This window comes from Entamoeba histolytica, genomic scaffold, assembly GCF_000208925.1.
Source record: "Entamoeba histolytica HM-1:IMSS scf_1104750518713 genomic scaffold, whole genome shotgun sequence".
Taxonomy (NCBI): Eukaryota; Evosea; order Mastigamoebida; family Endamoebidae; genus Entamoeba; species Entamoeba histolytica.
In genome coordinates, this window is record NW_001915200.1 from 1 (window position 1) to 15180 (window position 15180).

Here is a 15180-nt window from a genome sequence, read left to right on the forward strand (position 1 = left end):
GTGGATTTGTGATTTCAAGAAAAAGTGATAATATGAAAATGGCAGGACAAGATGTGAGTGTTTTTCCTAAATGGTCTATTGTTGATCCATGTCATTCTATGTCTCTTCCAGACAATCAAGTTAGAAATGGAATTATTGATTCATTTGTTCATGTTTATGAACAATATATTGGACATTATCAAGAAAATCCTGTTACTGATGGTGAAGCAGAAGCAGTTATGCGTACTCTTATGAAAGTTGCACCAATTACTCTTAAAGACCATTATGATTATCAAGCACGTGCTACTTTTTGTTATGCTGCTACAGTTGCTTTAAATTATTCTCTTGCATGTGGAGTTGAACAATGTTGGGGTGCTCATATGATTGGTCATGAAATTACTGCCTATTATGGTCTTGCTCATGGTGAAACATTAGCAATGACTATGCCTGGTGTTATGAGGTTCCACAAAGAAAAGAACGCAAAGAAATTAATTCAAATGGCACAACAAGTCTTTGGTATTCCTAATCCTAAACCAGAAGATGCCATTACTGCTACTGAAAATTTCTTTTTATCTATTGGTGCTAAGGTTAGACTTTCTCAATGGGAAAAAGGAAAAGAGTTCTTTGATCAAATTGCTCAAAAGTTTGATTCAAGACCTTGTGGTGTCTATAAAGACATTGACTCTAAAGCTTGTCTTACTATCTTAAATGATATTTACTAACTTTGCTTTATTCTTTTTATTTTTATTTTCTTGTCTTCTTTTTTTTTCTCATTTTTGTTTCATTTGAAAGTGCAAATAAGATTGTTTTCTTAATACAGAGAAGGGTATTGAACATGTTATTCTAAATAAAATGTCGAAATTTAAAATGAAAATAAAACAAAAAATTCGTCGTAAAAACTAATAATTTTCGTAAATTTTAATTATTATCTCATGCATATTTTTTTAAATTTGTAAATATTTTCATTTCTTTTGGTTTATTTGAGGATAACCTAAAATCAGTTTAATTTTTGTTGAACGTCGTAAATTTTAGTTGGTAATTTTTTCATTAGTAATTTTTCGTTATAAATAACATATTAAGAGAAAATAATAAAAGGGTATTTTAGTTCTGTTATTTTGTGTGTTACACAAAAATGGAATAATTTCACGACAATTCCATCAACCGCAAAAAAATTTTAAGAGGTTTTGTAAAACAATTTGGTTGCCAAGAAGATTCATTTATCTTTTTTGACTAATAATAGTGGTTATTGAAGATAAAAGGCTCTTAAAATGGATATTCAAGATTAATACAGATTACTAAATTAACTCCAACTTGCCAGCAAATCAAGTAAGATTAAGCCCAAAATAGTAACTTGCCTCGTTTCAAAAAAAGACTAAAAAAGGTAAAAAGAAACTTGGGGTTGTATTAAAAAAATTCCAGTAGAATTTCTGCACAAAAGAAAAAAAATGAAAAGAACTATTCAAATACAAAAAATCTATTAATGCACCAAGAAATACGGCAAAAGACATTAATACGATTATCATCGAAAAATAAGTACTAAATATAGTTTCAAATGTATTGAAAAACTGACGAGATTTATAAAGACGGATATGAATTTCAGAATCTATACAGTTAAATTTCTTTAAAGAATTAACGATATTCTAATTTAAGATTTTTTTTATTGAACGTTCATTTAATTATTTAAACAATTCATCTTGATTTTATTATTCATCAAATTACTATTAAATGCAACAAAGAAAACGAATTCAAATACCTATTCCGAGAGAGGCTCAACTTAAATATATGCAAAATAAAAGACAAATGAAAGATATTGAAACTTTCCAAGTTACTGCTCTTCTAACATTATTATCCCCATATTGTGGATTTGTTCTTGAATATCCAAGAAAACAAACAACTGTCACTGCAACTTTACCATTAGTTCAATCACTTGTTTTTCCAAATGAAACAATCAATTTAGGAGAATTAGCAGAGAATGTATGTCGTCCAGCCTTCGAATTGAATTTAAAGAAAGGGATGAAACGAGATAGTGCTATTAGAAGATATGAAAAGAATAGAAGAACCTTTATCCATAACTTCTTGTTTGATATTCTCTTAGAAAAGTCATACTTTTTCAATTCTAAACTCTCAAGAAAAACAATGAAAACTTTTAGATTTGAAAGAATAGAAACAATATTCTTCGAACAAAAGCCAATTCTCAACTTTGAAGAAATGGTTATTCTTGGTAAAAATGCTATGTCCTTTTTTGCTAATTCATTTAATGAAGAAAGGAGTATTTATATAGACCAAAATAATACAACGTTATTATCTTTACACCCCCTTTTCAACATCACTTGTTCATTACATAATTAATTTGTTTAAATTTATTTATTTTTTTGTTTTATTTGTTTAACAATTTCAAACCCCCTTAATTTTTTTTGTAAATATAAAAATAATAATCAATTAAATGATTATTTATGTGCCACTATACAAATACCCCGTGGTGAAATAAATGGATGAAATAATCTTCTACAACTTACAGAAGAACAAAATTCTTTCAAAAATAAGACTCTGTCAACCCATACAAACCCTTCAAGAACTTGAGAAAGTCGTGCTTGTAATAAAATGAATGGGATACATTGGAAAAGAACTTCATCACATGCTCCTATAGATTTATACCATTCATTGCATTGTTGAATAGCGTTAGGTGTTTTAAGAAATTCATCAATCCATTGAATTAATACTTCTTTATAACTTGGGTTTTTAAAAGTACAAGTATATGCATGTCGTCTAATGTTTTGTAATCCTTTTACAAGATAAGAACCAAAAGATGAACAATGTTTTTCACGGATTGCACCTGTATAATGAATTTCATTAAATGATGGTAAATGGATATGAATAAAAAGTTCTAATGCAGCACGATAAGATTGCATCTTCATTTCATAGAACCACTCATTTCTTGTTTTAGACTCTGGATGACAATTTGAGCTAACATAAGATTGTGATAAATGAAATTTAATTTTATGTTCACCTTGAAGTAAATATTGACTCATTGGAAATCCATATTTATCTGCTTCTTTGACAATTTCATCTTGGTTCTGGTCAAAACATCTTGATAATGATTTTGGATTTTCTGTTAATTTATGATAACAACATCCAACCATACAAACTGTTTTAATTTGTGGAATTGCTTTAAAAAATCTCATAAGTGTTGGAGTTAAATCTCCACATGGATGAAGTCCAGTTAACATCACTTTTTCATCTTTTAATTTAGCTATTGACTTAAACTCTTCTGGAGTAGTTTGAGCAGTTAAAAATGCAGTATAACCTTCTGCACGACTTAATTCTTTTCCTTTTGCCTTCTTTTGTTCAATGATATTAACTCTAACTTCCATTTTTGAAGTAAATTCAGCATTACCTTCAATTCCAACAACACGAAGATTTGAATTTAAAACTACATATTCAGTTAAATACCCTTTACCACAACCAACATCAACCACTGTAGAAATTCCTTGTTTTTTTGCTGTTTCAATAATTTCATTTCCAAGTAATTTAATTTCATATTTTTTCTTTTGTTTCATTAAACATAAATCAATTGGTTGAGAATTTCCTTTAATGTTAACGACAAACCAACTATTTGTAGTTGGGTTTTGAATTCGATCCATTTCAGCAATTTTAAATGTTGGTGTTAATTTTCTACAAGTATCAATAAATTGTTGAAGAGAAACAGGTAAAGGATAATTAGAGGCTAAATAATTTACTATGTCTTTATCAACTTTTGGTGGAAGAACAACAGATGGCATAATATCAGTTGTTATATTCATCATATAACAATAAACCTCTTTTGAATGTTCAGGATGTGTTTTAAGATAATGTTCTAATGGTTCATAATATTCTTTTATCCATTCAGTTGGAAGATTACGATAATGATCAGTTATCATCCAATGAACGCTTTTAGTGACAGACAATAATTCATGACTTTCATCATAAGTATTCCCTACAAACAAATATTCATATTGACTAAGAAAATTATTAAGCTCATCACAATACTTTTCATAGGAAGTAAAAGTGGTAGGGAGAATTTCTTCAGTATGATGTTGGGATATATTCATTTAAGGTTTTTCTTAAATTAAAATGAATAGATTTTTCATTTGCGAAAAGGGTTTTGAAGTATTTTTTAATGAGCCAAAATCAAGAGTTGCATTAGAACTATAATGAATAATAATTGAATGTTTTTAACAATTGAACTGTCAGTCACATTCTATTTGATTCTTGTAATTGATACTATTTAATTGTTTTATTTTCAAGGAATTATTAAATTTCTTTTAAAAAACATTATGGTGTTAAAAACATTATTTATGATTTTGTTTTTATTAAAAAAAAGAAACGTCAAAGATAATCTATAAAATCAAAAAAACAAATAAGATCTTGAATTGTACAAAATTAAAGGAAATAAAACCCTAATGGTTCATTCAAGGAATCTCCTCATGAAACAAGTTAAACCAAGGAGATGCATGAATAATACAGAAAAAACCATCAAAAGTCAAAGACTTATATCAGCTCTAACTTTTTCATCAAGTTTTTATGAGTCAATACAGCCTTCTTCTGAGAAAGTTCAATTTTATACTTCTCAAAAAATTGAGAGAAGTAAATCTGCACCTAAACTTTTCATAGAAGAGAAAGAAGAGGTTTATTTAATAAATCCTTTTATCAATGCACAACATCAACCTTTTTACTGCAGCCAAGAAATTTCAACTATTTCAGTTGAAAATTTTCTTAAATATCTAACTAAAAATAATATTGTTGTTGACTGTCGTTATCCTTACGAATATGAAGGTGGACATGTTATAGGTGCTTTAAATTTATGGAATCCAGGATTATTATTTGAATATCTTAAAAATAACTTAGAACAAATATTAAGAATGCAAAGTATTATCATTTTTTATTGTGAATTTTCTAAGACTCGTGCTCCTAGTCTTGCTCGTCAGCTAAGACGTTTTGACTTAGTAAGAAATAAACAAAGTTGTTTCAAAGAAGTATATTTACTTGAAGGTGGATTTAATGAATTATATTCATTAAATCCTAGCTGTATTGAAGGAAGTTATGTTGAAATGAATGATTACAGATATTCTGAAAGAATGTTATTATACTATAAAATCTGTACTAATTATAAAATAGTAAACAAATTAAATTGTTTATTATTTTCTTAAAAAATAAAATATATATAAATTGACTGATTTAATTGGGGATGTTCTTCTTTATTCTTTTTAAAGAAAGAATAATGTATGAACTACTTTTATTTATTAAATAATTTTCTCAATAAATTACATTTAAAATTTCTGAAAGAATAAATTAAGAATCATTTAATAAATACTTCATTTTTTTATCTAAAAAATGAACAAAAATAAAGATAACAAAAATTTTTACTTGTGTTTGTTATCGAATAAACAAAAAACATTTAAAATATACTTCTTTTATGAGATTTATTAATTCAAAAGAATGTTTAATATCATTTATTTATAACAACAAAAATATATAATTTCATGATAATAGTATAAAATTATTTTGAAAATAATTAGTTTGTTATATTCATTTTTATGGATAATTAATTATTTTTCATTGATTTAGTTAAACTGCTAAAATAATTTATATTTCATTTTGAACAAATACAAAATTTTTAATGAATGTTTTGAAAACCAGAAAGAAAATAATTAAGAATTATGAATGTTATAATACCCTACCATTTTATCTTTTAAATGAATTTTAGTTAAAATATAAAAAAAAACTTAATCAAAATCATCAAAGTGAAATTAGTAATCACATCCTGTACTTGATAAGGAAGGAAGTGGTTGGAAAACAATATTATCACCGCAGGTTTCTTGTTTAAAAGCAGCAGATGGGCAAGTAATAAATTGTGGATTAGATTTAGTTGAAGTAGTGACCATAGTACAAAGTCTTAATTCAGCTAAATTTTTATTATTACAAGTGAAATAAACAGCATCATTAACACCTATTTCTTTAGCAACTAATCCTTTTAACCATGACTTTTTATAACTAGTTGCTCCATCAGCTTTAACACCATTAGCCTTAAATAATTTCCACATATCATGTTTAATAAGAATATTCATTGCAGCAGTAGCATAATCTTTTGGTCCTGTAGATCCGTTATAAACATCACTTAAGCAAGTTCCATGTTTATCATATTCATAATTGAAGAATTTACATTTTGTTAATGATGGCCAATTGTATGATAATTGTTCTTTAAAGTTTCCTGTAATTAACTTAGAAACTTGAGCATCAGTATATGGTGATTTACAACATGATGGATATCCACTTACAAAATTTGGCCACCATCCATGCATAGTAAAACCTTCATGGAATGCTCTTGTAGTTTCTGGTAAATCACAACATTGTGTTTTACAGAATTGTCCAGCCCATGTTTGGACATGAAGAATATAATCATATGAAACTTCAGTGTTATGATTAGAACATAACCCAAAATTCTTGTGTGAACATTTGGCTAATGCTAATGTGGCTAAAACAATCAAATAGAACATCATGAATCATTTCAGTTCTGGCACGTATTCATAGTTCTATGAAACTATAATTATATTAACTATTAACTATTAAAAATTTATTGACTTGTAATTGACCATTTCTCAAAGCTTTAAAATACAATTCTATCGGTTGAGTTAAAATTCTTTTTAATTCCTATGTCAAGCTTTGTTTTTTTTTAGTTTTTAGTTTTTTTTTTTATTTTCTCTTTTTTTTTAATAACAATTATTCCACTTAACATTCACTAAATTTATTTTAGATATTCTTTCATTTATCCTTCAACAATTTTAAAGAGAAATTGAGGGTTTAATAATTGTTATTAATAAAAAATAAAAAATTAAAAATTAAAAAAAAGAGATAAACTGCAAAAAAACAAAAAGTAAGATGGAATGTGTAAATGAAGTAAAATATGTTGTGAAAGGAAAATCACGATGTGAAAAGATTGTAAGGCAACACTACTTAAGAGATGACATTGCTTGTGGTTTAAGAAAATGTGCTACTTGCAACCAAACAAATTTACCATTAATTGGAAAAACACAATACGCTATGTTTGATCATACAGTATTACTTAATCAAATTGATGCACTACAAACAGAAAGTTTAACAGATTTTATTATTCCTCAAACTGCATTAAATTATGTTGCAAACAATTCAAAGTCCATTTATAAAAAGGTGAGAAATATTATTGCAAATGAAGACCGTGCTGTATTTTTATTTTTAAATGAATTTTTTAGAGAGACTTATATCATTGCACAAAATGAAGAATCAAATATTCATAGAGATTTTAGAGCTTATGTTACATCTGTAAATTGGTTAAATAAACATTATTCATTAAATGGTTCATCTGTATTATTTGTTACTAATTCCAAAGAATTAAAAGAAGATTATATTAATGCAGGAATACATGCAATGACATTCATTGATTTTGTTGAACAATATTACCCAAACGATACTACATTACGTGATAGAATTACTGATACTATTACATCACAAGGAACAACAGTATTTTATCCTAATCATCTAACAAAAGAAGAAATAACTCGTTTAATTTCTGAGAAAAAATTAGTCCAAGGAAGTGTTAGAATGAATAGATTCAACTTCAAAGAAGCAACTGTTTATACCACAGAAAAGGAAGAAATTCTAGTTAGTGGATTGGAAGATATTAATCGAGCTGTCGAAGGAGATATTGTTGCATTACAACTACTTCCTAAAGACCAATGGAAAAAAGAGTCACATACTATTAATAATGATTATGAAAAGAATGAAAAAGAAATAAACAACACTGTTCACATGGATAATGCAATGGAAGTAGAAGGAAAACCTACTGGAAAAATAGTTGGTATTATTAAAAGAAATTGGAAACCTTTACCTGGTTATATTAAACAAGAAAGTAGTGGTAGTTATTCTACTAATTTATTATTCCTTCCAACAGATAAAAGGTTCCCACCAATTAGAATTAAAGCTAGAGACCCTGCTAAATTAGCTTCTCAACGAATTCTTGTTTTAATTGATGCATGGGATACAACATCAAAATATCCAACAGGTCATTATGTTGCAACATTAGGTAATGTAGGAGATAAAGCAAGTGAAACAGAAGCTATTTTAGAACTTCATGAAATTCCCCATTATGAATTTCCTGAAATTGTACTTAAATGTCTTCCAGTATTACCATTTGAAATTACTGAAGATTACCTTAAAGGGAGACGTGATTTTAGAAAAGAAAATGTTTGTTCAATTGATCCACCAGGATGTACTGATATTGATGATGCCTTACATTGTAAAATTCTTCCTAATGGCAATTATGAAATTGGAGTTCATATTGCTGATGTATCATGTTTTGTTAAACCCCATACAGCATTAGATGAAGAAGCTGCTAAACGAGGAACAACCGTTTATTTAGCTGATAGAAGAATTGATATGTTACCAAAACCATTAACCGAAGTTATTTGTTCAATTACACAAAATACTGATACACTAACATTCTCTGTTGTTTGGGAATTAGATAAAGATGCTAATGTTATTAATTGTACATATCATAAAGGAATTGTTCATTCATATAGAGCATATGCATATGGACAAGCACAGTCAGTAATTGATGATAAGAGTAATCAAAGTGAATATGCTCAACAATTACGTGCAATGTTAATGTTATCTAAAAAATTAAAACAAAAAAGAATTGATGCAGGAGCATTAATGTTGGCTTCAAGTGAAATTAAAATTGAAAAAGATGAACAATTTAATCCAATTGGAGTTAAAGAATATCAAACATATGAAACCAATTCAATGGTTGAAGAATATATGCTTCTTGCTAATGTATGGGTAGCTAAAAAAATCTATGACGCATTTCCTCATTGTGCTATGTTAAGAAGACATCCACCACCAGATGAACATACTTTTGAATGGTTAGCAAATGTATTAAAACATAAAGGAAAGTCATTAGATTTTTCTAGTTCTAAAGCACTTTCAGAATCATTGGATAAATGTGGAACTAATGAAGACCCTATTATTGGAAAGATTATGAGAATATTAGTAACACGTTGTATGCAACAAGCAAAATACTTCTCTAGTGGATATTTTTCTTATAATGAATTTAGACATTATGGTCTTGCAGCTGAAATTTATACTCATTTTACTTCACCAATTAGAAGATATGCAGATGTAATGGTACATCGATTACTTGCACAAGCAATTGGATTTGACCAAATAGATTTAACTATGTCAAAAGAAAAAATGAAAGAAATAGCTGATAATATTAATCATAGACATACAATGGCACAACATGCTGGAAGAGCATCAACTCAAATGTATACATTAATATTCCTCAAAGATAAAGAAGTTGCTGTTGATGGTTATGTAATTAAAGTTATGAAGAATGGTATTATAATTAATATTCCACAATATGGATTAGAAGTAATTGTATTAATTGATCAAAAATATGGAATGGTATTTGACGAAAATGAAAATACACTTGGTAACATGAATATTAAATTTGGAATATTTGATAAAGTAAAAGGAATATTAAGTATTGACAAGAGTAATGAATTCCAATTGAAACCAGTTTTAAAATTGACACAACCTCATTTGGAATAATTTAATTTTGACTGCTTTTTTGAATTATTTTTTTTTGTTAAATAAAAATTGTCCAAAAAAGCTATAGAATAAATTACACATTTCAATTTTTGATAATCAAAAGAATTTTAAATATTTTATAAAGAGAAAATCTATAAAATTAAAAATTCTTGAATGTTTATCTTCATTACATTTATAATTAATGTTTTAGGTGTTGTTAGAAAAGCAGTTTGTTTTATCTCAAACATAATATTTCTTAAGATAAAATAAATAATTAATATATTAATATATCACATATAGTCTATGATGAGAATTGAAAAATATCAAGATATTGGTACAAATTTAAATAGCGTTTCAGGATTGTCTTATATTTCATTTGATTGTTATTTAGGTCATGGACAATTAAATGTTGAAAATAATTATTATCCACAAATTTGTTTTGTTCATAAAAACCTTTTTTATGATAGAGTTGGAGAAATACAATTTCCTTATTGTGGGGTTCAGTTAGAACTTACTGGTGCAAATGGACAAAAAGCAATTTGTTTTCTTTCGGGTTGTTACGAAACAAAATATACTAATGGGATTACAGAAGATGATGCAAATAGAACAATACTTACTTCACGTAGTCTTTATGAATTACTTTCATGGAATATTTTTGAAAGTACTTTTATTCCAGTTATTATGAGTCCTTATCCTGTTAAGACTCTTCCAGTTCAATTAGTGGTACTTCAAAGAGAAAATGGATGTTCTAATATTATACCCGTATATAATACAGAAGTTCTGATTTATATGACATGGAACACTACAACAATAAATATAAATATTAATGGAACCTTTACTGTTTGTTTGGATTCAGTAAATAGATTAAACTTAGTTACCCTAAGCGACACAAAATTTACTTTTTATCAACCTAATTTAACTCAAATCGGTAAACTTCAAAGCTCTGTTCCAAACGCTTTTGTAAGTCCATCATTTAGTGTAGATTTTCAATGGTTCCCAACAGAAAAAGTTTTTCCAGAAGATAGTTCAAATTCTTATGACCAAAAATATCAATGGAAAAGATTCTTCTTAGAAGATAGAATGGAGGTACTAAATAATTTACCTTTATACTTTTCTCCAACAACTTTTATTGGCTATAAAATGGCTTCTCCATTTAATTTTCATAAAGTGTTCAAATCTTACACGTCTTTATTAGTTGTTAATAGTGGTTATAAATTTCTTCGTGGAGGACTTGTAATTATTTCACCTAGTTATTCTTTAAATTTTGCTTGTCAGCTTCATTCATTCAATATAACAGAACTTCCTTTTACTACTTCTGATTGTACTTCAAAGACTAAAGACTGTAATAAATGTGGGGGTTCAATTGACTGTGTTTTTATTCGGCTTGTTGTATTTATTGGAAACACTAGATGTTCAAAGACAAACAATGCAATTTATTATAAATTTGAATCAGGTTCTATTATAGTGGATATTCTTCAAGTTATTTTAGATGTTCAAAATAAAACAAATTCAGAGTCTTTTTGTGACACTAAAAATTACTTTTGTAATGGAAAGGAATGTACTCCTCCTTATCAGTTGCTTAATTCTGGTCATGTTAACTGTACCCATCTTTGTGGTTATTGTCGGTCAGGGTTTAGTTGTAATGAACAAGGGAAATGTATTCAAAATACCAAAGAGATGTATCAAGCTAAAAATATGGAGTTGTAAGAAGAGAAATTATGATAATACAAATAATTGTAGTGTTATTATAAATAATTATTTAAATCTGATTGATAAAAAAAAGAATAATAAATACAAATAATAATATGCTTGTAAATTAAATATGTTTATTTCATTTAGCATATAACTTTGTCCATTCTCTGGCTGTCTTTTTAAATTCCTCAGGTCTTTCTGCAAGAACTTGAGCAACTTCAGTATCTGAGACATGATCAGTAGAAAGTGATCCAAGCATACTTCTAAATGCAACAAGAACTTCATAAACTGATGATGTAGGTGCCCAATTTCCTGGTTTATTATCAGTTTGGAGAATTGGATGGCAAATAGTATGATCTTCAGGATTAACAATTGGTGAATAAACTTTAGTCATTACAACTAACATTGGTGGTTTATGTGGATATTCTTTAGGAAGGGTGATTTTAACTTCAAACTTTCCACCTTCATATGGACTATTTTCTGGTCCATTAATTATTACTTTCCATTGATAAATATCATCTGAATATGTTCCAACAGTAAACCAACCTTCTTTATTCTTTTGAAGTTTGGCAAATTCTCCAGTAATTCTTTTGGTCATTTTGTTTTTTTTAAGTTCTTTTTCTTCCTTTTTTAGTTTATCGAACGTGGTCAGACGTAATTCCTTTCTCTGAAAACTTCAAATAAGAACAATTTTTAATTAATTGATTAGTTAAAATGAAAGAAATGATGTTTATTTTTGATTTAAAAATTTTTTATCAAAAGTATTTTAAAACCATTAATTAGTAACTTTCAGCCTGTTTTTTCTTTTTTTTAGTGAATTTTTTCTAAATACAAAGTATTTCTGAGTTGTTTGTCAATAACAAAAAATAGCCATTTTGTAGATTATTTTTATTGTTGATAATAAGAAAATATTCGTTCATTTAATTTTGTTTAATTATGGTTTGATTTGTCTCTTTTTATTTTATAATATTATTTATATAGTTCGAAGGTTGGATGTCTGAAACATAACATAAACACTAATACAAAATTAAACATTGAATTATCAATTATTTTATCTGATTATGATGATGTATTTTAATAAGAAATATATTAGTTAATAATTCAAAGAGTGAAGTAAGGTATTGTAAAGGATAATAACAAAAGAAAATGATATAAAAGATGAAGTTAATAATAAATGAAATTAGAAATAATAATATAATAAGAATGATATATTCATTCATAAATAATAAATAAAGAAGGAAGAAAGTTCATTAAAAGTAAAATAAACATCAAAGAAGAAGATAAAGAAGAAGAATGAAAAGCTAATAATATAAAGAAGTAAAACAAAAGAAGAATGATTTATTCACACAACAATAAGAAAAACTAAACAACAAAGAAAATAAATTAATTACTCTTTTAAATGATGTATGATTTGATCAATATCCATTAATCAATAAATAAATGACAATTCTATTAACACTAAATTATCTAATTTTCATTTATTGAATATTTTCTTCTTGACTTGTTAATGTTCTTTATTTTTTATAGTTTTGGTTTATTTCTTGGCTCATTTCTTAATTCTTTTTTTCTATTTTTTTCTTTCTCATTGTTATTCTCTTTTCACACCTGTTGCTCTTTCTTTTCTTCTATCAACTCTATTTGAATACATTCGTTCTTCTGTAATTTCTTCTCCAATGACTATTATTTTATCGTTGATTTTAGTTGTACATTTGATTATAATGAATAATTCAAATTCACATGCATATCCTCCTTCAATTGTAATGACATTTGGGTTTGTTCTAATTGAATATTTCTCATTTTCTTCTTTACTACTTATTTGTATCTTCATCTTCTCTTTCTTTGAATTTCCAATACAAATTAATTCTCTTATTTCTTCATTCACTTTAATTTCTTCTCCTTCTTGAAGTTCAATTTCTTTCTTATTTGTTAATATTCCATCTCCAAGTGATATGAATTTGATATTTGATTGTGTTATTTTGAATATTGTTGTTTTCTCTCGTTCTTTCTTTTCTTTTCTCTTCATTATGTAATTAACCATCATTATTATCATTACAATTGTTATAATAATGATAATAACTATAATAATGACAATTATCATTATCATCCACCATACTACTTCTTTATTACATTCATTTCCTTCTTCATTCGTTCCATACCAAAATGAACATTTCCAACATTTATTATTCTTTACTTCTTTACCTTTATTAATATCTAAATAGTAAATACATTCTTTATTTTTTAATACATATTCATTTTCACAACTATTACATTCATTCTTTATTGAACATCTTGTACAATTCTCTTTACATTTTGAACATTCTTTATTTATTAAATAATAACCTTCTGAACATTCTCTACATCCATATTCTTTATCTATTTCTCCTTTACATCCTTTAACTTCGTCTATTGATTTACATTCTCCTATCCAATTCATGAAATATCCATCTGCACATGTTGTACATTTATCTTTTTGATTGCATGTTGCACATTTTTCTCCACATTCTAAACATCCTTTTCCATTTCTATGATATCCTTTATTACATATTCCACATCCACTTCCATCTGCTAATAATTGTAAACATGTTCTATTTAATTCATTATTTGATTGACATGTTCTATTACTACTTAAATATTTATCACTAGAACAACTCATACAATATATAGCTGAACCAAAACATATTTTACAATTATCATCACATTTTGAACATTTCATATTTGTTGTTAAATAATATCCATCTGAACATCGTTTACATCCATATATGTTTTGTTCTTCACATCCATTTATTGTTGTATTAATACATTCTCTACTTGAATTAAGTGAATATGTTGTTAAACATTCAACATATTTTCCATTAACATATGATTCATTTGAACAATTTGAAATATTGGAATTACATTTTCCATTTTGATCTTTTATCTTTCCTTCTTCACGTGTTTCATTTATACATGTATTATTATCTAATTGTTGGTTGTCTTTACATTTTAATTCAATATCATCTGAATTACATATTGCTGATTTTGTACATTCTATACATTTATTATCCTTGATGTATTTTCCATTTTCACAATATATTTCTTCATTCTTTCCATTTTTATTTTCTTTACTTTCACATATTCCATTATTTAATGTATATTCATTTGAACATGAAACACATTCATTTCCTTCATAATAACATTCTTCTTCATCTTTAACACATGTATTATTTTCTATTTTATATCCATTTGAACATTTTAAACAATAATTCCTTTCTGACTTTTTACAGTTATTCATTCCTTGACATTCTCCATTTTCATTGACATATCACACTTCACATTGATAACAATGTGTTTCATTTCCAATTATACATCCACTCATATTTCTCTTACATTCACATGTTGAATTAAGATAATATCCATATTCACATTCAATCCATTCTCTCAGTTCTTCGTTATAAATACTATTATCATAGTCAGTATATCACTTTTATCTGTTTTATTTCATTCATTAATTAACAATAATCTATTTTGAATATTGAAATTCAATAAATAACAATTTCTAATAATTGTTTATATTTCTTTTATTGTTTATTTGGATTACTTCAGTTAATTTATTATTACTATTGTATTATTTCTTTTGTATTATTTCATGTAATTCATTCTTTGTTCTTTTATTTCATATTTCTTCTTTTATTTTATTTTATTTTTTTATTTATCTTTATTTTATTTCTTCTTTATTTTATTATTCTATCTTCTTTGTATTTTATGTTATTATTTCTATTTGAATCATTTTTAAAATAGTATGAAGATGACAATGACATAAATCTTAACAACATTAATTTAATTATACTTATAGACATTGTTGTGATAATGAATGTATTTCTATCAATATAAATATGCCATATTTTATTCATTCTTCTATTATTTCATTTA

At 26.3% G+C, this 15180-nt stretch overlaps 9 protein-coding genes across 9 annotated transcripts, besides 1 other annotated feature; 5 read left to right on the forward strand and 4 right to left on the reverse strand.

Annotated features, from left to right (window-relative positions):
• Positions 1-32: 32 nt before the first annotated feature.
• EHI_160670 (alcohol dehydrogenase 3, putative) lies at positions 33-701 on the forward strand (the record flags this gene model as incomplete). Its single annotated transcript, XM_001914165.1, has 1 exon — positions 33-701. One exon carries the CDS (start codon positions 33-35, stop codon positions 699-701), a length of 669 nt encoding a protein of 222 aa, XP_001914200.1.
• Positions 702-1704: 1003 nt separating this feature from the next.
• EHI_160680 (uncharacterized protein) lies at positions 1705-2328 on the forward strand (the record flags this gene model as incomplete). The annotated part of the gene is made up of 1 exon (XM_643979.1): positions 1705-2328. One exon carries the CDS (start codon positions 1705-1707, stop codon positions 2326-2328), a length of 624 nt encoding a protein of 207 aa, XP_649071.1.
• A 98-nt stretch (positions 2329-2426) lies between these two features.
• Positions 2427-4067, reverse strand: EHI_160690 (uncharacterized protein; the record flags this gene model as incomplete). The annotated part of the gene is made up of 1 exon (XM_643980.1): positions 2427-4067. One exon carries the CDS (start codon positions 4065-4067, stop codon positions 2427-2429), a length of 1641 nt encoding a protein of 546 aa, XP_649072.1.
• A 375-nt stretch (positions 4068-4442) lies between these two features.
• On the forward strand, positions 4443-5165 carry EHI_160700 (rodhanase-like domain containing protein; the record flags this gene model as incomplete). Its single annotated transcript, XM_643981.2, has 1 exon — positions 4443-5165. One exon carries the CDS (start codon positions 4443-4445, stop codon positions 5163-5165), a length of 723 nt encoding a protein of 240 aa, XP_649073.2.
• A 600-nt stretch (positions 5166-5765) lies between these two features.
• EHI_160710 (ribonuclease, putative) lies at positions 5766-6512 on the reverse strand (the record flags this gene model as incomplete). The annotated part of the gene is made up of 1 exon (XM_643982.2): positions 5766-6512. One exon carries the CDS (start codon positions 6510-6512, stop codon positions 5766-5768), a length of 747 nt encoding a protein of 248 aa, XP_649074.2.
• A 382-nt stretch (positions 6513-6894) lies between these two features.
• EHI_160720 (exosome complex exonuclease, putative) lies at positions 6895-9600 on the forward strand (the record flags this gene model as incomplete). The annotated part of the gene is made up of 1 exon (XM_643983.1): positions 6895-9600. The coding sequence occupies one exon, from the start codon at positions 6895-6897 to the stop codon at positions 9598-9600; it is 2706 nt and encodes a 901-aa protein (XP_649075.1).
• Positions 9601-9882: 282 nt separating this feature from the next.
• On the forward strand, positions 9883-11286 carry EHI_160730 (uncharacterized protein; the record flags this gene model as incomplete). The annotated part of the gene is made up of 1 exon (XM_643984.1): positions 9883-11286. The coding sequence occupies one exon, from the start codon at positions 9883-9885 to the stop codon at positions 11284-11286; it is 1404 nt and encodes a 467-aa protein (XP_649076.1).
• A 124-nt stretch (positions 11287-11410) lies between these two features.
• Positions 11411-11869, reverse strand: EHI_160740 (ubiquitin-conjugating enzyme family protein; the record flags this gene model as incomplete). The annotated part of the gene is made up of 1 exon (XM_647841.1): positions 11411-11869. One exon carries the CDS (start codon positions 11867-11869, stop codon positions 11411-11413), a length of 459 nt encoding a protein of 152 aa, XP_652933.1.
• Positions 11870-12253: 384 nt separating this feature from the next.
• Positions 12254-12389: a repeat region.
• Positions 12390-12859: 470 nt separating this feature from the next.
• EHI_160750 (cysteine surface protein, putative) lies at positions 12860-14542 on the reverse strand (the record flags this gene model as incomplete). The annotated part of the gene is made up of 1 exon (XM_001914166.1): positions 12860-14542. The coding sequence occupies one exon, from the start codon at positions 14540-14542 to the stop codon at positions 12860-12862; it is 1683 nt and encodes a 560-aa protein (XP_001914201.1).
• Positions 14543-15180: the final 638 nt, after the last annotated feature.